This window comes from Marmota monax, unplaced genomic scaffold, assembly GCF_021218885.2.
Source record: "Marmota monax isolate L192 unplaced genomic scaffold, Marmota_monax_Labrador192_F-V1.1 WCK01_AAM20220418_F8-fsc00137, whole genome shotgun sequence".
NCBI lineage: Eukaryota > Metazoa > Chordata > Mammalia > Rodentia > Sciuridae > Marmota > Marmota monax.
In genome coordinates, this window is record NW_026692854.1 from 3588680 (window position 1) to 3611178 (window position 22499).

General features: G+C 37.4%; 1 protein-coding gene across 10 annotated transcripts in view; it reads left to right on the forward strand.

Moving 5' to 3' along the window:
* Klf12 (KLF transcription factor 12) overlaps window positions 1-22499 on the forward strand; it is a 438833-nt gene that overhangs the window by 381800 nt on the left and 34534 nt on the right. For all 10 annotated transcript variants that reach the window (XM_058580971.1, XM_058580972.1, XM_046449453.2 and 7 more), the window contains one exon: window positions 17417-17574. In XM_058580971.1, the coding sequence (XP_058436954.1) occupies window positions 17417-17574 (158 nt within the window). The remainder of the gene's footprint in view (window positions 1-17416; window positions 17575-22499) is intronic.

Consider the following 22499-nt stretch of genomic DNA (forward strand, 5'->3'; position numbering starts at 1 on the left):
AGGTGTTCTTTAATTGTCTTTCTGTTAAAAAAAAAAGCTTCAGATAAAGCTAAACGAAGAGTTCCGTATATTTACACATAAATTCATAATGTTAGGAAAAAATTAAAATCTGATTATTCTACATTAAAGTATATTTTAATTACCCAGTAAACACAGAAAATTAAACTGGAAATTAGTATGAACTTTGTGTTTGATTCACAGATATTTTGTGATAACTCATACTTATTTCTTCAGTATTGGTGTAAAACATTTTTATATAATAGAATCCTTGGGTTTGAAAAGCAGGAGAGATTATTTAGTTCCATTCGCTTGTTTGCAGATGAAGAAACTATAGTCCTGAGATACTAAATTGCTGGTCCTCAGTTAAATACACTTTTCTACTGTTGACACTCACTTGTAAGGACTCTTGAATATTTTAAAAGACCATGTCAGTAGCAAGTGAAATGAATTTTAACAATAAATAAATATTATGGTTCTGGATGAAATTCTTTTCAGTTTTTGATTCAGAGAAAGTTAATAGTTGTAACTAAATAAAGGGCAGGATATAAAATTAATAGGACTTCCTACATAGCCAATAATACATTTAATCCACTAAGCCCTGTAGTGACTTGTGAGGTTTATGAGCACATGACTTCAAAAAATTGAGTTTGCCCTCAGGTAGTCAAGAGAGGAGAGAAGAAAAAATACTTTGTTTTGATTGGAAAAATAGGGAATGAAATTTCAGAAATCTACTGGCACATATTGTTTTTTAATTAGGGGATTAGTGTTTGTTGGTACCAGGGATTGAACCCAGGGGCACTTAACCACTGAGCCACATCCTCAACCCTTTTTATTTCTTATTTTGAGACAGGGTCTTACTAATTTGCTTAGGGCCTTGTCAAATAGCTGAGGCTGACTTTGAACTTGTGATCCTCCTGCCTTAGCTTCCTGAGCCTCTGGGATCACAGGTGTGTGCTACCATACATGGAGAGCATCAGTATGTTTTTAAGGTTCATATACGATTAGAAGAACTACAGGTGAAACAAAGGTTTCATTTATGGCTCTCAAATAAAATTTTAAAAAATGGAAAGCTAGTAACTATGATATATATTAGAGTACATGAGCATGTGATTTTCCACTGGGAAGCCCTTTTGTATTGGTCTTTCATAATAAGCATCAATACTTAATTTTTCTGCCTTCCCTGCTCTTTGAATGAACCTGACCTTACACTAATGATGTGTCTGAACACTTGATCAAGACAAGCCCTATTCATCCCTCCTGTGACAACCCATCTGACAATTGACGTCTGTTGTCTGAGAGCCCTAATACACATTTTGGGAAGATTTCCACATTACTTTTTACATAAGCAAATCTTTTATAATATATAAAGTTTCTGCTCAACAATAAGATTTTTAACATATAGACCCTTTCATCAGCTGATGCTGTGTAAAGTTGTGGAAATTATGAGAAATGATCAGGGGAGTTATAAAATGGTGAATTTCTTAGGGTATGAATCATTTAATTGACTCTCGGAGTCAGACAGTCTTAAAGTTCTATAGTTTATGTTGGCAGATGGAAGAATCAAATATTTATTATGTTGATAATTAGCTCTCTGAGTTAGGAGAAATAGATTGTAATTTATAGAAACTTCAGGCTTTCTGAGACAATATCCTTAATTAATGTCACCATTCTTATGAAGAAAGGCTCAAACTCCCCAGCCATCTTCCCTATAAGTGAGTTACACTGTGTGGGTTTTGGTGGTTGAAAGCTAGGTCCTTGGATGGAGGAGTGAAGAGGCATACCATGGGCAACTAAGGAATTTTAATCAGAGGGCTTATGGGTGGCAGTCCATGAGTGGCTAGGAGGCTCATCTTGGGGGACAGGTAATAGGATGATATGGATAGCACTCCTAAGGAAGGAGTTGACCTTTTTAAGGTCACACCTGGATGGCACCACTAGTCCTTAAGACACTGTAGAACTTCAAGACAGGTTTAAGAAAGACAAAAATCAGTGCCTACAGGACAAAGGCAAGTCTGGTCACAGCATTTAAAACCTTTACCCAGCCTGCCCAGGCATCCTTTCCTTTCACCATGCAGCCCTGTTTTCCTCTTGGTTTCAGTTTTCCTGTTAAATGACAAGTATATCCATCTCATAGAATTCTTCTGAAAAATTAAATAGAGAATCCTTATAAAGACACAGAACAGTGCCTAGTATCATCGACCAGGTGCTCAAAAAGCACTAACTAGTGTTCTTCCTCCTCTTCTATAGGCTTCCAGAGGTAAACTTGAATTTCAAATAAACAGCTTTACCTTCTTTTGACCAAATGTCTTGCTTTCCTTTTTGTGGCCAGGTGGGTCTTTCAGTATAGAGTGACATCGCCACCTTCCCCAATACCTCCTTATCTAATTCCTGATCACAGGACACTCTCAAGCCCCACTTCCTCCAGATTATCCTCCTGACCCCCACAGCCTCTCCTCTGGATGTCTGTAATGACCTTGAACAATCACGAGAGCACTAATTCCTGTACCTGGCATTGACTGATGTCTTGAGTATGATTTCTTGGCAGAATGGTATGGGAGGGTAGATAAATGAGCTTTGGAGTCTCTCAGCTCCTGGTTGGAATTCCTGACCTGCCACTTGCTTCCTGTGTGATTTTTGGCAGTTTACCCTTCCTGAGTCTTAGCTTTTTGTGTCTGTAAAATGCAAATAACTACAAAAATTTGTGACACACGGAATGTATATTAAGTTCCTAGCAAAGTCCTGGGTAAAAGCAAAGACTTAATGATATTATTATTATTATTCAGAATTAGTAGATTTTTTTTAGCTGATCAATAGTAGCAAAATCTTCCAACTCCAAAAAAAAGGAAAAGATATAATTTTTTAAATATTCAGTTATTAAGACTCTTTGGTCGTCTCTTATGAAAACTGACAAGGAAAAAAGTAGAATAAGATTTTTTACATTAAAAATATCAGACTATAAAGCCTTTAAAAACCAATAGCTGTGCTTCCTTTTAATAATTAGCATTACAATTGGATGCGAAAGTAAAGAAGAAAAAAAAGTGTCCCTTCACCATGTGGCGCTTACATTCTACTGAGAGGAATTTATAAATACATAAATACCCGTATCACATTAGTTATGATGCGGGGTTTGAAGAAAAGGAAAGAGATAAACAAAGGACAGTCTGCTTAGACTGCGTTTTGGGGATGTCCCCCCAAAGAAGTGACATTTGATCAGAGACATGAAATAAGTGAGGCTGGAAGCCATGTGACAATGGGGAGAAATATTTGCAGGCAGAGGAATAGCAAGAGCGATGGTGAGTTGATAGGAACTGGCCATGATCCAGAATCAGCCAGAAGACCACTGTGGCTAGACACCAGGAAGCACAGTGGGGTTTCATGGTTCCTGTGGGACCTTGTAGGTAATAATAAAGACTTTGAGCTTTGCTCTGAGTGAAATGGGAAACCACTTGTGTTTTGATAGGAAATATTGCTTGTGGAAATGTAAAATGATGGAGCTGCTATGGAAAAGTTTGAGGATTCCTCAAAAAGTTAAACATATACATACAGTTGCCACATGATGACTCAGCAATTTTAAATTCTGGGTATGTGCCCAAAGAATGGAAAGCAAGAACTCATGTACTGGTCAGAGTAGCATTATTCATGATAACTAAAAGGTAGAGACATTCCCAGTGTCCTTCAGTGGATAAGTGGGTAAATAAAATGTGGTGTGTAAATACACACACACATTATTTGGCTTTAAAAGGAAAAGAAATTCTGATACTTACTACACATGAATGAACTTTGAAAATATCATGCTAAGTGAAATAAGACAAAAAGACAAACATTGTATAGTTCTACTTAGAAAAGGCACAAGACGTCAGCAAATTCATAGAAGCAGAAAATACAGTTGAGATTCCCAAAGATTAAGGGAAAGGGCAAGGATAAGAAGTCTCCATATAAGGGGAACAGGATTTCTATTGGCGATGATGGAAAGGTTTTAGATGTAAATACTGATGATGGTTAATCAATGATGGGAATGTCCTTACTGCCACGGAACTGTGCACCTAAAAGTGGTTAAAGGGATTAAATTTCATACTCTGTACATTTTACCACACCTCAAAAGAAGCCTCTGGGGGCTGGGGATGTGGCTCAAGCGGTAGCACGCTCGCCTGGCATGCGTGCGGCCCGGGTTCAATCCTCAGCACCACATACAAAGATGTTGTGTCCACCAAAAACTAAAAAATAAATATTAAAAATCTCTCTCTCTCTCTCTCTCTCTCTCTCTCAAAAAAAAAAAAAAAAAAAAAAAGCCTCTGGGAGGAAGAGTGTGGGAATAGAGATTTCAGTTGCCATTGTATGAAGCCAGATAAGAGATGGATATGGCTGTGAAGACAGAAAAGTATTTAAATCTGGGTTGCATTTTCAAAGTGGAACAAATAGGCATTTCTGACAGAATGCAAGTGTTAGAAGAGATTAGTAATCACAAAGGACTCTCATTGTTCTGAACTTCCAAAAGAGTATTGTTGGTCCTTTCCTGAGATAGGTAAAACTAGGAAAGGAGTTGGTTTGAGAAAAAATAGCATGAGTACAGCTTTGGACATTTTAAATTAGAGTTGTCTGACACACAACTCTGAAGCTCCAAAAGATCTATGAGTCTGGAGTTGAGGGGAGAGGGGTCTTGAATGGCTTAAAGAACATGGTATGTGAAACACAGGGCACCAAACGTGGGAATGAACAAGATCACCCAGTGAAAGAAATGAAACACAAAGAGAAGTGGCCAGAGGACTAAGCTTAGAGACCCTCCAATATCCAGAGGACAGGAGATATGAGATGCTTTTCTTTAAAATTTAGCAATACCCATTGAGCACCTCCGCTGCCAGCTGTGGTTCTAGGTATTTTGGAAAACTAGTACTACAGAGGCAGCACCCACCTCTTCACATCTGTGTTCTTTGTATTTATTTATTTGTTTGTTTTTTATATTTTTAGAAATTTTTTAAGTGTGTTCTAATTAGTTACACATGAGGGCAGAATGCATTTTGTTTCATTGTACGCAAATGGAGCACAATTTTCGTTTCTCTAGCTGTACCACATCTGTGTTCTTGATTGAGTTATTGAACTTGACTGAACCACTTCCCTCATTTGGTAAAACAAAGTTAATAATCGAGGTTAGCATAAAGTGAAACAATAGTAACTTTAGTCATTTCCCAAATATCCATGTATTCAAACAAGCTCTTCTATTTTGCTAATCCTAATCCTTTGTGTGACCCTGCAAGGCCACAGAAAAGGAAACCAAAGCATAGGAAACTGATAAAATTTTCTAAGATACAACTAAAAATGCACCAGCAAGATTCTTAGTCTGGTAGTTCTGAACTCGTATTGTCCATTCTTTCCAATTTTTCTAATATATAAAGCACTCAGAAAGCTGCCTAAGGCCATAGCAAATGCATAGGAGCTTCTTTCTTACATCCCTTGTCCTCTACCCCCCTGACTTTTGAGATCCTGAAAAACAAACTTCTATAATTAAAACCAATCAGAAAAGCCATCACAGAGGTCATCAAGTATGTAAACTACCAACTATAAACTTAGTAATATCTCTAAAAGAATTTAATGAATGCTAATTGACTAAATAAACAAAAACTATGCATTTTTAGCCTAATTTTCTTTACAACGTACCTGGCCTTTACAGTGACACAATGGACAGCATTTAATGGAAACCCATTACCATTAAATTTAATTTATTTTATGAGCTTTCTTTTGTAAAATGCATTCAAGTTGTCCCTGAAAATACTTCTTTATTACCTAGTTTCTACCACCCTTATTTTAAGTTATTACTTGTCTAGCAGATGAAAAGAAAGTGTCATCGATTGTTTCCATATGGATTGATCTCAATCGGTGGGTTCCCCTACCAAGCTGGTTTTCTTATGGACTCCAGGTTGTTTCTTGACTTTACTGTTATCCTGGTCACCCAGGCCAACCTGCTGGGGTCACCTTTCATTCCTCTCTTGTGCTTATCCCCCCATTATCCAATCAATCACTGAGAACTGACAGCACTGCTTATGAAATGTCTGGGAGTTAGTCCCCTCTGATTCAGATTTAATGACACTACTTTGGTTCAGGTAGAATCCACTTACTTAGATGATGGCAATAAATGGCAGTAAATAGCTCTGATTGATAAAGGTCTTGCCTTTAATCACTTCCTCACTAATGAATCCTATTTTTACCAGCCAGAATTTCCCCACTTAGACCTAAAGAAAGGAAAGAAAGAAGAAAGAAAGGAGGAAGGGAGAGAGGGAGAAGTAGAAAAAAAGTAAAACAAAATTATGACTTTTCCATGGGCTACAAAATTAAGTGCTCATTAAGGGGCATGCTAATTTGATTCTACTGGACCCTAGTCATCTTGTCTATCCTGTTTTTTCCTTCCCACCCACCTATTAGGAACCCTGTGATTGGGCAGTTTGGTACTAAGAAGAGTAATTGTGGCCTTCCTTCCTTCCTTCCTTCCTTCCTTCCTTCCTTCCTTTCTCTCTTTTTCTTTTTCTCTTTCTCCATTCCTCCCTCCCTCCCTTCCTCCATTCCTTCCTATCCTCTGTAACCTTAGTTTTCTCTTTTGCTTTTACTTTACCACCGACATGTCCACTTACCAACACTCCTCAAGACTCACTTGTTGGTGTCCTTCATTAAGCTTGCCCTGATCTTCCCAACAGAATTAGATACTCCCTCCCCTGACTCCCATAGCACTTTATTATACTTCTCTTTATCACATATCATTTTTTATGACTTATATAATTATGATTTGCATACATAATAAGTTCGGGAATTTTTTATTATCTTAACAGCTGGCACCCAATTCCTCCAGAATACAACTCTTGGTGTGGAAAATGTGCCTTTGGAAACACTTGGAGGTAGACTGGGAGCAGGGTCCATCCACACACCTTGGATAGAACCTTTCCCCTAGGCATTGGGTAGGGGGAAAGCTGCTCTCTGCTTGTGCCAAGGAAAGGAGTTGATTGTTTTTTTTCTTGCATAATGTTGATGTGGGGATGGGGAGAAACTAGAGAAGAGATGAAAGAGAGCAGATTCCAGCAAGATGCAGAGAGTCTGAGGCTGGAGGGGGCCAGTGAGCTGCAGGGAGATAACAGAAGCATTTTACAAATGGAGGGGATACAAACTCTGCTCTGGGGTGGTCTGATCATCTCTCACCCCTGTGGCAAAAAGAACTACTGAAGACTCAGAGGGGGTCTTGTGGTTGTTTTTGATGTGCAAATTGAAGAAGGTGCTGATTTTAGCATCCAAATTGCCTTGAGAACAGGAAGCCCCCAGAAATCTTTGTACAGTATAACTTCAGTCCACATGTCGTAGAACTGGTAACAGTTTGAGTCCTTTTTCACTTATTGGAAGTACATAGACAACTGAATTCTTCACCTTTACATGGCCACCTCGCTTTCCTATGAACTCACAGGAAATCATGCTTTTATTTTATTGAATCAGTAGTGCTGAGATGGAAACTCCTCCACACGTGACTACTAATTTATTTCACTGATTTTTCTTACCAGGGAAAAGCCAAGTAAAAAATTATCAGTAGGACTTACAACATTTAATCATATAAATACAGTGCAGATTTACTATTGTCATCTTAATATATAAAAGATTTTCCATCTTTCCATAGGAATAAGTTGATATAGGAAGGAAGGTATAAACTAGAGCTGTTGAGACTGATTTCCCAGGCACTAACCATCCCAAGCTTATCTTTTCTCATCTATTTCTTGGCTATAAGACTGCCAGTAATAACTACCTACCCTGCCCATCTTTATGTTTTTGTGACAATATTCTAAGTTTATGTTTATATAAGCCATTATTATACCGCCTAAGAATTTTACAGTGTATACTGAGGATACCATAAACAGTACAGTACACAAATGACAATTCAACTATAATATCTAGCAGTACTCTGATCCCAAGAACTGTGGGCTGTGTTTTTCCAATTATAGAGAAAAATGATATTAGGAAAGTAAATAATGTGGACATTGCCAAACACTTAAACATGATCCATTTTAGGTGAATAGTGGATGGGTCAGGTCTGTGCATTGGTGGACAGCATGGCCCCAAGACTGTAGTGAAATGAGAAGTTCTAGATGAGATTAGGGCCAAGAGCCTAGGAATGTCAGAAATAGCAACTTTGTGGACGCAGCCTAAAAGCAAAACTGAGGTTGAGAAGAAAGGATAAATATCAGCAAATGGTTACCACCAACACAGTAATAGTTCTTGGTGTAAACATGGTACCATGGATTTCAAGGTCAAAAAGGAGACCAGAACCCTTCCCAGCTTATTCTATGAGGCCAACCTTACCCCCCGCTACCCAAGCCAGAGAAAGACATCACAAGAAAACTACACACTGGTATCTCTTCTGAACATAAACTGAAAAGCCCTCAACCAAATACAAGCAAACTGAATCCAGCAACATAGAAGTGATTACAGAGCATGACGAGGGATTTTTAACCAGGAATGAGGATAGTTTAATATGAAAATCAATTGGTATAATAACTACATTAATAGAATAAATGATAAAAACCACATGATTATTTCAATAGATGTAAAAAAGGCGTTTTATAAAAGCTAACTTCTTTCATGATGAAAACACTTGTCACACTAGAAATAGAAGGAAATGCCCTCAACCTGATAAAAGACTCTTATCTAATGAATGATAAATGGAATACTTTTCATAATGATGAAAAATGGATTACTTTGCTTTTGTATCAAGAACAAGACAAGGATGTCCAGGGCAATTACTAAATAAATGCAGATTGGAAACAAAGAAGTAAAACTATTCCTATTAGCAGTTAACATGATCTTTTATGTAAAAAGTCCTCAAGAGTTCCCCATAAAACTATTAGAACTAATAAACAATTTAAGCCAGTTAGTAGAATATAAGAGCAGTATACAGAAATCATTTGTATTTCTATAAACTACCAGTGGACAATCTGAAAATGAAATTAAGAACACAATTCTATTTATAATAGCATGAAAAAAATATCTAGGAGTATATTTAACAACAGAAGCTTAAGACTTGAACAATTAAAACCACAAAACATTGTGAATTTTTAAAAAAAATTTCAATGGAAGGACATCCTATGTTCATGAATTGAACCTCTAAAAGAATAAAATTGGATTCCTTCCTTTCTTATATGCAAACATCAATTCAAGAGAGATATAGAGCTAAGTGTGAAGGTTAAATTCATAAAACTCTTAACAGAAAACATAGGAGTAAATCTTTGAAATTAGATTAGTTAGAGCCGGCTTGGATACAATATGAAATACAGATGCCACAGAAAAATAATAAATTGGACATAATCAAAATTTAAAACACCTTTGCTTTAAGGATATGATCAATAAAGTGATTTGCACACAGAAAATATGTGCAAATCACATATCTGATGAGGGACTTGGGTCCTGTATATATAACATTGTTATTGGGTTGGGTTTTTAGTTTTTTTTGTTTGTTTGGTGGTTTGGTTGATTTCTTGTTTGGGGTACTGGGGAATGAACTCATGGGGTGCTCAACCACTGAGCCAAATCTCCAGCTCTTTTTTTTTTTTTTTTTTTTTTGGAGACATGATCTTACTAAGTTTTCCAAGCTATCCTTGAACTTGACTCCTCCTGCCTCAGCTTCTCACATGGTTGGGATTACAGGTGCGGGCCACTATGTCTGACTGCATATTATTGTATTTGTATTAAATGTCCAGGGCAGACAAATACATAGAAATAGAAAGCAGATCGGTAGCTGCCAAGGACTAGGGGAGAGCCTGGGTTACTGCTAAAGAGCATAGGGTTTTCCTTTGAGGTGATGAAACTGCTTTAAAACTAGATAAGGCTGATGGTTGCACAGTAGTGCGAATGTGCTGAACCCTACTGAATTGCACACTTTATAACAGTGACTTTTATGGCACATGAGTTATAACTCCATAAAGTTACTGTTAACCAAAAAAGGAAGAAGGAACACGGTGTTAAGAGCAGAGAATATATTGGACATTGGGTCAGCTTTACATGACTCTGAGTTAATCTTCATGAGAGCTCCATTCAGTAGTCACTGTCAAGCCATCAAGTCCAAAGTTTTCAGTTCTATGAATATTTTAAGGAAATTGATACACATGCATTAATATAGGTTAGAAACCATAATCTATAGAGTTTATATATATTACTATATTAACATATTGTCATACAGTTGTATATTATATATTCATGTTTGATATGCTCTAATTAAGTTTCTATAGGTATTCTGCATCTGGTTAATAGGACAGAATAGGTTTAATACACAGTTGAAATATGGGTATCTAAAATTCAAAGAGATTAACTATATTAGGTACCATAGCTAATATATTATAATAAGCTATGAGCTGGGTTTATATATCCAGACTAAATGTCCTCAGGATTCTTGTTTTCTTTTCTCCTTGAAGATAATAATATGAGCTTATCAGTCTCAGAACTTTAATTAAAAGTCTACAGATTAAAACTCAGATTCAAGTTTCACACGGTTCTCTCTACTTTTTATGGGTTTTTTTTTTCCCTGTGGTTTAAAGAACAACATGTCCTATGTTTTATTTTTGTTTCTCATTAATAGTTCACATAGCTGAGGAAGGATTTCAGGATACATACATTTAAAAATAGGTGAATAACATTAAAATCATGTAGTGTTTGGGTTCCAGTTTGAAAGAGTTGAAAACAAACACACTGAGTCTTAGTGGATTGTGTCTGAGTTTCCTAGCAACCAAAGCAAAAACCGAAGTGGAGCAAGGCTTGTGGTTCTATCTGATGAAAATAGTGTTGCCAGGCAAGTTTTCCTTCATGCTAAGTGAGAATCACCACACAAATCCTTCTACAGCCTCATTGGAAAGAGGGATAGTCTTAGTTCTAGGGATCAAGAAGCCTGGAGCCTGACTTCCCAACTCTGCTACTATTAGCTGTGTAGCCTTGAACCGTAATTAATATATTTTTAATATTTGTTTTAGTTGTAGATGGACACAATATCTTTATTTTATTTATTTATCTTAATGTGGTGTTGAGGATCGAAACCAATTCCTCACACATGCAAGATAAGCGCTGTACCACTGAGCCACAACTCCAGCCCTTAATATAGTTTTCTAAGCCTCGGTTTCCTTCTCTCTTTCAAATATGAAGTTGGGTTATGCCAATACATCTCCTTACTATTCCAACATTAATTTGGTGGCATATTTAAAGATTAAGTGATGTTTTCCAGAAGAGAAATAAAAAAGCAAGTAAAGTATTCTTCTTTTCTCAATTGGGAATGTTTTTGTTTTTCTCTAAAATTCAAATACATGGCCACTTTATGGTGGGAGAAATACCTACTGGTGGCCCCAGACAGTTATTCTGATCACACAAAAAAATCTCATGTGGTACCCTACCAATGAGTTCTTCTTGGTCTTGTTATTTATATGTCCCCACATGAGCAATAAAAACTTTCAATAATTTATGTAAGCTTAAGTACCAGATAGTTAGCGGATATAATTTCAGTGCTCTTTAATAAAACAAATCTCTAGTGGAACATAGATCTGGTTAATGATCTGCATAAAATAGATGGAAGCTTGTTTTGATGGTCATGTCAAAAGTTTACTTTATGGTTGCATTACAGTATCTCATTGGAACTGTGTATTTGGAACATCTATATGTGTTTTAATATTTAAAATACGGAGTCTCATTATATACAGTCTGTGCCTGGGGTACATCCATAAGACGACCTTATTAGTGAATCTACCTGATAGGAAGATCCTTCTGATAGGGAAAAATGAACCCCTTCCTGTCCACTTCCGCCATGAAGCAGAGTTATATGGCGGCTCCGGTGGATGTCCAATGCTCAGTTCCTCAGTGGATGGACAGTGCTCCCTGGTTTCTTTTTTACCCTCCTTTCCTTTCACCCTTTCAAGCATCTGTTGGTAATAAGTATGTCTAAGATCCTAGCTTTACGTTTGAATAGGTTAAAGTCTATCTTTGGTAAAACAAAGAAAATTTATCTTTCTAATTTGGCATGATTTTCAAGAATCTCAAAATTAGGTGTGCTGAAGAGCCACACGGGTAAGAATAGATATATTCAAGGCAGTAGAGGGTGGCGGGGCTCATGCCACGTGGGGCACACAAGGCCTATCTGAAAGGCATTCAGATGAAAATAATCACCTGTAATCCTGTTCTGACCTAGAAAGGTGGTTTTTGTTTTGTTTTGTTTTGTTTTTGGTATTAAGTTCTCATGATCTACCAAGCTACAACTCCTGGCATAAAACCGAATTTAACCAGTGCTTTCTGAACAGATTCTGTGGGAAACTTCCTCTAAATATTTAAGCAAATTATGTGTCTTTCATTGGTGGGTATGACCAACATACCTAAGAAATTTACCCTCATTTCATAGCTCGTGTTTCATCCTACGTTATGAATTCATTTGGTGGAGTAATAAAATCAATTATAGTTAGTGTTATTAATGATTAATTTTTTTCTACTGTGATTGTCTTTAAACCTCTTTAATACAGCTTGTGATCTTACTTGCTAAGTTATTATGCATCAAAAAAAAAGAACAAGAATATATGCCTATAATAGTTTTGAGTTTTTGTCATGATTTAGAAGGTGATGTGGAAAAATATTTAATGATACTTAATGGCAGCTTTTTTTAATATATAAAATAATGAATTCATCCCCAGCCTTCTTCCCTCCAAAACAGCCTCATTTGTAAACCCATTATAGTTTAACCAGTAGGAGATTTTGTTTATTACAATAAAACAATAATTAGAAATACATTTTGGGCATACTCTGTTCATATGTAAAAAGTACCAAACTATAGTTTGAATATAGGCTGATTTTGAGCTTTTAAACATATATTAGAAAATGTATTGCTCTTGATTCATACATTTCATGAAAATATTTTTATTGAGTACAAATAGAAACAAGAAGTGGTATAATGTCTTAACTAAAGCTTCTAGAAAGAGTGATAACTACAAATCTCAGAATTGTAGTCTGTTCAATAGAAGTTTTCTATAGGGAACTACAGACAGGAATGAAAGAATATTATGTGGGTGAATCTTTCCAGCTTTGGGATGCAACTGCCAGGAAATTGGCAGTGGGCATATCTAAATAGCACCTTTCCCTAATTAATATCAGAGAAAAATACATGGACATGGATTGATGGGGCAGATTCTGTTCTATAAAGGATGCTTATGAAGACTCTGGCATCTAAGAGCCACCTGCTGGTTAAGGGAAATCCTGCAAGCTAATGCAGATACTTTGCTTGTCCGTGCAAATAGAATCCTTTTTCTGAGATTGATGTAATTCCTGGATAACTGTAAGTTTTATCCTGTCTTTTTTAACTATGGCCCTGATAGTTCATTCCCAAGGTACTATTTGATTTACTTATAAGGCAGTTGTTTTACTTACATGTATTCTATGGCAGAAGCTAATTCAGAATTTCTACAGGTGATAAAGAGTTTTTAAATCAACTTTGAAAACAGGAGAAAATATACATTTTTAAAAACAATATTCCCACTTTCTTTAAGACACTTTTGTTGTGCAGAATTCTTTTTGGTAGAATTGTGGGTGAACTGCAATGGCAGGAAGGAACTAATTCCGTGGTATGCCGGTGCCAGCCTCAACCTTTAGAAAAACACTTTCCTGAGAGTAAATATATGCTTTACAATAGCTGTAAGAAAGTATTTTTCATAGGTAGAATAATAGTAAATATACTGAGCGCCTAATAGTGTTTATAAAACAGTTTACCCTAATTTTCTCAAATTAAAAATGTCTTTCTTATTAAAAAGCAGGCTACCTTTTTTTTTTAGTTGTAAATGGACACAATACCTTTATTTTACTTACTTATTTTTATGTGGTGCTGTGGATCAAGCCTAGTGCCTCACACATACCAGGCAAGCACTCTACCACTGACCCACGACTCCAGCCCTGAGCAGGCTACTTTAAAGAATGCTTTGTATGTGCTGTTGTCTTATTTAATTGGGTTAGAGGAGAAATTTAAGTGATACCAATTATTTTCTTGGTTTCCCATATTCTGTCCTATGCTGGTTTATCAGGTCTATATCTGAATCAGTATAATGTTAAAATTGAGCTCAGGCATCAACCACTTGGTCCAAATCTTGCCATAGCCACCAACTTTCCCTTCCCTTCCCTTTGCCTCTGTGTCTTCATCTGTAAGATCACACTGCTGATGCTCTCAGCCTAGGGGGTGGCTTTGAAGCTGAAAGTTCCTAGAACAGAACTTGTTAACATACTAACATTCTGCAAATGCCCACCATCACCATTGTCCTTGGCTGTGCTACCTGGAGTTCTGCAGAGATCATGTTTGACTTTGATAAAGCAACTTCAATTCCTGTGTTTTCTTCTCTTATTTTTAAATCTTCAATGTGTGTGTGTCCTCTTCCTTGCCTTGAAAGGATGCCCTATCCTTTTTATTATTATTATTATTTTAACTCCTATAAGATCTCCAATTTCAGTGAAGGGCATCTCAGCACATTAAGGTCACCCGTGACAAATGGTCTCTTATTACCTGCTGATTACAGTTAACCCTCATTTCCTCCATCGCAGCCATGCGGCGCCTTCTATTTAAATAGAGCTGTTTCTGGATGTGACTTTTCGAGCCTCTCTGGGTTTAATTCTAATTTAACGTGCCATTCCAAGCGGGACTGTTGTGCAGCTGAAGTCCTGATTCACTCATTTGTTCTCTCTAGATCTAATTATTGCAGTGTGGAGCCCATGAGGCCACCCCCAGCACTCCTTTGCTGCTCTAAATGGGCTAGTCTTTGGGGGAGTGGACCTCTAGTTAATGTTCTTCTGAACTGTATAGATATTTTTGGCACAAAGTTTGGGAACAGAGGGACAACTATTTTACCTCAACCATTTTGATCATACCAAGATTGGCACTGAAGATTAGTGGAAGGATCTCACACTGGCATATGCAATAGTTACTTGCACACTTCCACTCTGTAGAACAAGTTCAGTTTTTGAAGCGCAGAAGACATGTTGCAGAAGACACTCGGGTGCCTTCTAAAGAGAGATCACAGTGCTCAGGAAGCACAGAGTAGAAACAACCCATAGTGCCCACTATCTAATCAGACTTATTTTTCGTCAAAGGATAGTAGTATTGATTCATTAACCAGATAAGTATTAATTATTCATTCTATGTAGCAAGCATTTCTTGAATGCCCACGTTCATTGGCTCTAGAGATACAAAATTACTTGGTAGCAGTATCTTGACTGTCATGACACTGGACTTGGCTCAGCCAAACCCCTGTGGTCCCTGTTAACTGTGGAATTCTACTGTGGACCTCAGGGCAATAGCAGTCTTCCTGGTTGGGATTGCCCACTCATCTTCTTGGGTTTTTCAAGGTCTTTGACTTCACCTTTGGTTCCCTTTTTCCTCATTCCCACTTACCTTATCACTTTTCCACAAAGAGATCAAGTAAGTAGTTCTGAAAGGTAAAGTAGAGACAAATGTCTCTCCAGAACTGTTTGAGGCCCAGGTAGAACATCATTTGTATTTGAAGTTCCAAATACAAAACTTTGGTGGCCTCAGTTTTTATTTGCAGAAGGGAAAATCTACATGGAAAATATAAAAGGCACGTGTATAGGAGACATTAAAAAAAAAAAAAGGTACCAGAGCAGTGTAACAGGATGATGTTAGAAACAGTCTACGTGGCCATCAGTCAGAAAATTGGATATGTTAACTCTGGGATGAGTTTTTAATTGGACTGCTACCATATGTCATAAAGTCAGTAGTTAGCAAATTAGGACCCAAATACAGCCCATTGTTTTTGTACATAAAGTTTTATTGGAACCATGTTTCTTTGTTTACAGTGTCTATAGCTGCTTTCATGATACAGTTTCAAAGATGATTAGTTACAGCGTAAGACCTTTTGGTTCTTAAAGTTGAAATAAAGTATTTATTTACTATTTAGCTCTTTATAAAAGAAAAAGTTTTGCAACTTTTGACCTAAGTTGAAATATCATCTATCGAAAAAAACAATTACTTTATGTACCATTAATAAAGAAAAATTATACCCGTTAAACCTTAACAAGCCATCAGTTCCAAGGAACATTCTAATTTCAGAACTTTAAGTTAAAATATTTTTTGAAAAGGAGATTCAATAAGTTGTAGTCGATAGCACTTCTGATAAATGAACTACAGCCTTTGTACCTACCTGTATAAATCTCAGATGTTTAATATTGATTGAAAAACAGGGCAAGAACAGAAAAAAGTAGCAGAATGATGTGAACAGCATGACATTTATGTGACTCTTACAAAACCACAGCAATATTATGAATTTCTATGAATGCAGATGTAGATAGGCAACATCATTTAAAAGAATTGGAAAGATGTAAAGAAAACTGATGATAGAGCTTTTCCCTGGGAGAAGAAGAAAGGATCAGGGATGGTGAAAGACAAGGGAGAGAGCTCTTCATTTGTGATTTTTTTAATACTAATTTTTCAAAGCATCAAAACATGGGAAAGCTGAAAGAAAATATGTCAGAATATTAATCGTGGTAAATTGTTATGGCAGAATTATGGGTGATTGCTTTTTTATCATATTTCACTGTAATTTAAAGGCACTTCACGGGTAACTGAAAAAGATGAGTCATATTCTTTATTTCTCTCTCCATCAAAAGAGATTAAGGTTTTAAAAAGGTACATGTTAATCAATTATCTGACATTACAAACTAATCCTGTTTTTCTAGTGGGGCATAAAGATTAAACAACACGCAAGTCAGGGCCAAACTTCATAGTTAAAACTTTTTGTTCGTAATAGTAGTACAGCTAATCTTTAAATACATACAGTGCACTTTATTCCTCACCATGCAAAAGCACCAACTAGAAAAGTTAAATGGCAGTGCACTTTACTGCTCAGAAATAGCTTGTCATGAGTCACGTTATTGGTGTACTGATGTCATTTCTTTCAGCCTGACCTCACTTGTTTTGAAAGGTGCATTGTGATTTTACATGGTATTATATGTGGTCACACGCAGCTCAGACCTGCTGTTACTTATTAAATGCATTCATCTTGTCAATTGTCTATAGCAGGGCTTCCTAAAATATTCCTTAGAAAGGGTATTCAGAAGTTCAGAGCTGTGAGTGTTAATCTACCACCACCAGATGGTTCCTTCTGATAAGAGGAGATTACTCTCCTCCCAATGCTTCACTAGGTTTTAGTTTGTTGTTGGTATTGTTTTAAGTGTGTCTTTCTCTTCCTGGGAGTGTTCTGCCAGAAATCAGCTCCAGTGCTTGCCTTTGGGGATTAGAAAACAAGACACAAGACACATCCAAGACAGTGGTGGCAGGGAGCCTGTGAGGCTGTGGAGTCTGAGACCAGTTCTCAGGCCACCAGACCCAAGACGGAGTGCAGTGCTTCTCACCATGTAACACCCCTTTTTCTTTTTCCAGTTCAATTTCACCATTTAGTATTGAGAGCACAAGACGCCAGAGACGGTCCGAATCCCCAGACTCCAGGAAACGACGTATCCACAGATGTGATTTTGAGGGATGCAACAAAGTGTACACAAAAAGTTCTCACCTGAAGGCTCACCGGAGGACACATACAGGTACAGCGCCCAGGGCTTCCCTTGTGAGGACCAATTGCTCCACGACAGGGCACAGTGTGCTGCCATGGCATTTTGTACTTGCCCCTTATATGTAACACCTTGAATTTACTTCATTTCTTCTGGCCAGAATGCAATCTCTCTGTCATAATTAAAAAAAAAAAAAAAGTGTCAGGCTCAGTACATTTTAGAAACCAATGAGAGATTTCTTCCATTTCTCAAGGGCTTTTAAAATGGTGTGAACATAGTAATCTAGCCATCTTTCTTATAAGCAACACCACCACTTAATCAGCATGTAGTTTATCAGGTTTAACAATGTCCCTGTGGCACATCAAACAACAAGCTGAGCAAAATTATTGTCTTTTCAAGCTGGCCTCTTACCCACCTCCACCCTTTGATCGTGTTTTCCTACTTTTTTTTTTAAATCCTTTTCCTTCAAATAGCAAACAAAATGAAAAATGAGAATGTAATAGACAAAGGTCTATGGGGAGTTTTAAAAACATGTCCACATAATTCTATTTGATTCTCACTGGTATCTTTTTATTTCAGGAGAAGATTTTTAGTATTCACAGATTATAGAGAATAAATTGAGATCACAAGTGATTGACAGACTTTGCCCATCCTCCTCTTGCTCACCCACCCACCTGACAAGGAAATGAGCTGATGAGTCTTCACTTAGACCCCTACCAACCCATGTTCTGCCTTGGGTACCCCTCAGCCAGCATCCTCTGGCTTCCTGGGCTTGTGGGTCCCCCAGGATTCCCCAGTGGGTGGGTGGGGGCACTGGCAAGAGACTAGAGGAAGGCCTGCAGACACACCATCCGTCCAAGGAAAAGTGGTGACTGGAGTGTGTGATGCTTAAAGGAGCAGAAGGAACAGGGAAATGCATGCATACACTTTTTTAATAAACAAGCAGGCCCAGTCCAGTTCCTGTCCTCATCAGCAATCAGACCTCAGCATCTGCCTCTAACTGGAAACTTGAAGTGCGACAGATTCCCGTGTGGCTGTGTAAATAGTTCTCATCTCAAACAGTAAAGTAACCATGTGATGTCAATCATTCCCCAGCACAGGTAGCAAAATACTGTAAATGGGCCTTATTGGCCTTGACTTAGCTCTGTCCTTCCAGAGCTGCACTGAAGGGTCATCACTCCAAACCTTGAGCTGGGCACCATTGTCTGCAGTGAAGTTATGGCACAGGAGGCTGCCCGAAGTCCAGAGAGCATCAAAGAATCTGGAGTTTCCTTCTGTTCAACTAACACTTTACATACTTTTGACATTTCTCAATGACAGCTAACAGAGCACATTGCTCAAATTGCCTCTTCCCACATTTCCTCTTTGCTTCCCGAGCCTTTTCGGCTTCTACTTCCTTCTAGATTCTTCCCTCTCCTGTTGATTCTGGGTTTCCCCAGGAGAGTCTTTCATGTGTTTCTTCGGTACTATTTTTAAATCAATTTCTTTATCATGAAGGCAAAGAATGAATTTAAAGACTTTGAAGTCAAATAAGCTGATTCTCTCCCATCAGTAAATGGTGAACACACATCGGAGCAGAAAGGGTGATCAGGCCACACTACTCACTTTTTATGGGGTCATTTCTGTGTTTTGTTTTGTTTTGTTTTTTTATGTTCTGTTCTCAGTGAATCATCATATACTTTGAGTTATTCTCCGTGTGCTTTCTGGAATATATATGAACTTCATCTTCACACAGACACCTCTGTTCCACTTTATCCAAAGTGATGAATGGTGAAAGAGGAAGATTTCTAATCTGTACTATTAAATGATTTAACTCTGTGGCATTATAGGAGTACATCTTACAGGTTTTAAAATATACTGTTAAGAGTAGAGGACACATCATATATGCACCATACTTCAAAGCAACATCAACCTTGAATGCTGAACTTGAGTTAACTAGCTTGGCTTATTAATGGGATGAAGTCATAGATGTGGAGAGTCACGATGGACTTCGTATGTCACAGTCCAGCGTGTTTCCTAATTAGGGGAATCCCTTGCCTGTCATCTCTCAGACAGAGCCCGTCGCTGCCAGGCGGTTTTCTGAACACTGACATGTATTTTCTCTTATTTGATCCTCACAGCAACCTGGTGTTCCAGCTGCTTGGATCTCTTTTGCACAAGTGTAGCTCTCGCTTAAGCATTTTTTCTCACTACTTATTTTTCCACCTCCCATCATATACTTCAAGTGACAACTTAGTCTGCAGGACAAGTTGGGTGACATTTAAGGGTAGAGTCTCCGTCTCTGAGAGCATGGAACTATCTCACATAGCACTATTTGGGTCTCAGAACCTTCTGTGGGGATGGGATGCCTCGGATGATCGCACTGTAACCCAGCTTGCTGGCCCTGGCTTTCATGAACACTGCAGTGGACCACTGCCATCTCCATTTCCCCAAGCCACCCCCACCCCCACCCCCAGTTCTCTCAGCCATGCTTTTCAAGCTGTACTCTGACTTTACCACTGTGTCTCTGAAAGTTTTCATACCACACATTGAGGAAACTGATCCTGTTTATGGATTTTCTCTTAATATATTCAAAAGTAAGGTGAAGTCTTTAAGCAGTAGACACTGCCTGTAAGCGACCCAAATCAACTACTGCTGCCAACTAGGTCTAGTTTATCCCTTGTACCTATAAATGATTTCTTTGAGACCTAAACAGGCACTGTTGTACTATAGTTGGAGCTTACCCTCCAATGATGGGTTCTCTTGGAGCAGTGTGTTCCGTATCTTTCAAAGTGATTAGCACCAGCTAGAGATACGGAACAGACTCGTTGTGAGGGTGACAAGCACCTTTTCCATTCTGGGAAATAATTATTCTATACCCATTATACTGAGTTGGTCACTTTATTCTGATAAATTGAAATAATTCGAAACCTCTCCCTCCCTTTTTTGCTTTTAGTACTTCTGCACTGTCCTTCAGTTTCTCCATCTTTGCAAGTTAAAGGATGGATGTATTGAATAGGACAGGTTCAAGGAAAAGCCCTGAGACATGATCCTAGAGACCCTATCCAGGTGTGTCTAAATCCTTTAACTGACAGCTAATTATCCTATTTCCAGCCCACATTTCTCTATCTCACAGCTACATCAAAATGTCCTTGTGAAGTTCCTGACCAAAACCGAGATGTACCAAATCCACTTATCTATTTAACAGAGAGATAAGTTATAGTCAGCCCTTTGGATCTGAGGCTTCCACCTCTGCAGATTCAACTAACATTGGAACAAAGATATTTGGTAATAAAAGTCCCATCTGTTTGAACATATACAGTCTTCTTTCCTTGTCATTGTTCCCTAAGACATACAATATAACATCTATTAATGTAGCATTTACACCTTGTTAGGTTTTACATGTAATCTAGAGATGATTTAAATTATACAGTAAGATGTGTGTACGTTATATGTAAATATGACAACATCTTGTATACGGACCTTGAGCATCTGTGAGCTTTGATATGTACTTGGGGTCAGGGATTCCAGAAAACCAGTCCCCCTCAGATTCTAAGGAACAACTGTATTCTATGCAGGTGTGGTCTCCTGAACTATCAGTCTAGTAACATTTTTAAATAGAAAGAATGAAATTTTGTTAATTTGCTGTAACTGGTTCAAAGTGAGCATGTGCTGGCTTCTAATTTATAATTGTATGCATGATTTCGTAACTTAGCGTTCAAAATGTAGTCAACACTGGTTCTACAGAAATTCAGGTTGGATTGCATGCCTTTAATGCACATCTTCTCAGCCTTACCTTTGCTTCAGGCGGATTGAGTAAGTTACTTGTGTATGACCAATAATAATTCACGTGGAGTTTGGGATTATACCAGATGATTTTCGAAAGCCATGCACGCTATCGGAGAGGAGCAAATGGCAATGGGAAACTTTCTCTGAGGCAGTCTCATTAATTTTTGCCTCTAACACTTGATCCCACTGTGCTTTAAGAGGACCTGGTCTGTTATCTGTTTATTTTGGTCTTAGGAATTTAATTGGTATAAATGTTAAAGAGGAACCATTTTCTAGGTATTAGCAAGGAAATTTAGGGGGGAAAAGGAAATGCCAAGGAGAGCCTATTTAAATATAAGAATAATCAAATATATTTTGTTAATGTGCAGTTTAGATAATAACATAAAGATGTGACCAAGGAGTTTGAAATGCCTTTAATGTACTAACACCTGCGAATGCTAAATTGTTTAAGGCATGTTAGAAATTCATCAGTCATATCACATTAATGTCAGCAGGTTCATTGTTCATATACTGTCTTCTACACAACATAGTGTATGCTACGCTTAAGTGAATGTGTAGTTTATTTAAATCAAAAGGTGTTTAAAGCTATGCTATCCATTACTATGTCCTATGGGTTTTCCTTATTTTAAACTGGGTTCGATCCTCAGCACCACATAAATATAAAATATATTGTTTCCACCTATAACCAAAAAAAAAGAAAAAAGAATTGTGTAGCATATTAAATGATGTGTATTTGCATTTTAGAGGACAATTTAGGTATTTCTAATAATTAAAAGAAAATAGAATTCTCACTATTTTCTGAAAAATAAGTGCCCTGAATTTTAAAATACACTACAATACTCACACGTCGGTTATGCTTCAGCCACTAGATGGAGCCCTAGACCCGAATGTTGGGTCTGCTCTAGAAGAGGCTCTGAAAAGCAGAAACTAGAACTCTCTGGTGGTATGTATGACATGGCATTAAAATGAAACGTGACTGTCAGTGTTCTGCAGAATATTGAATTTAATGACTAACAAAAAAGGGCAAAATTTAACTTAAAAGCAAATTTTCTTCCAAAAAAGTTAAGAGCAACATTTCCATTTCAAATGAATCTGGAAATATTTTATATTACAAATCTATCTCCTGCCCCCTAATAAATCTATGAGATTCAATAGTCAATCTTGTTAATACTAATTTTAATTCATTTGAA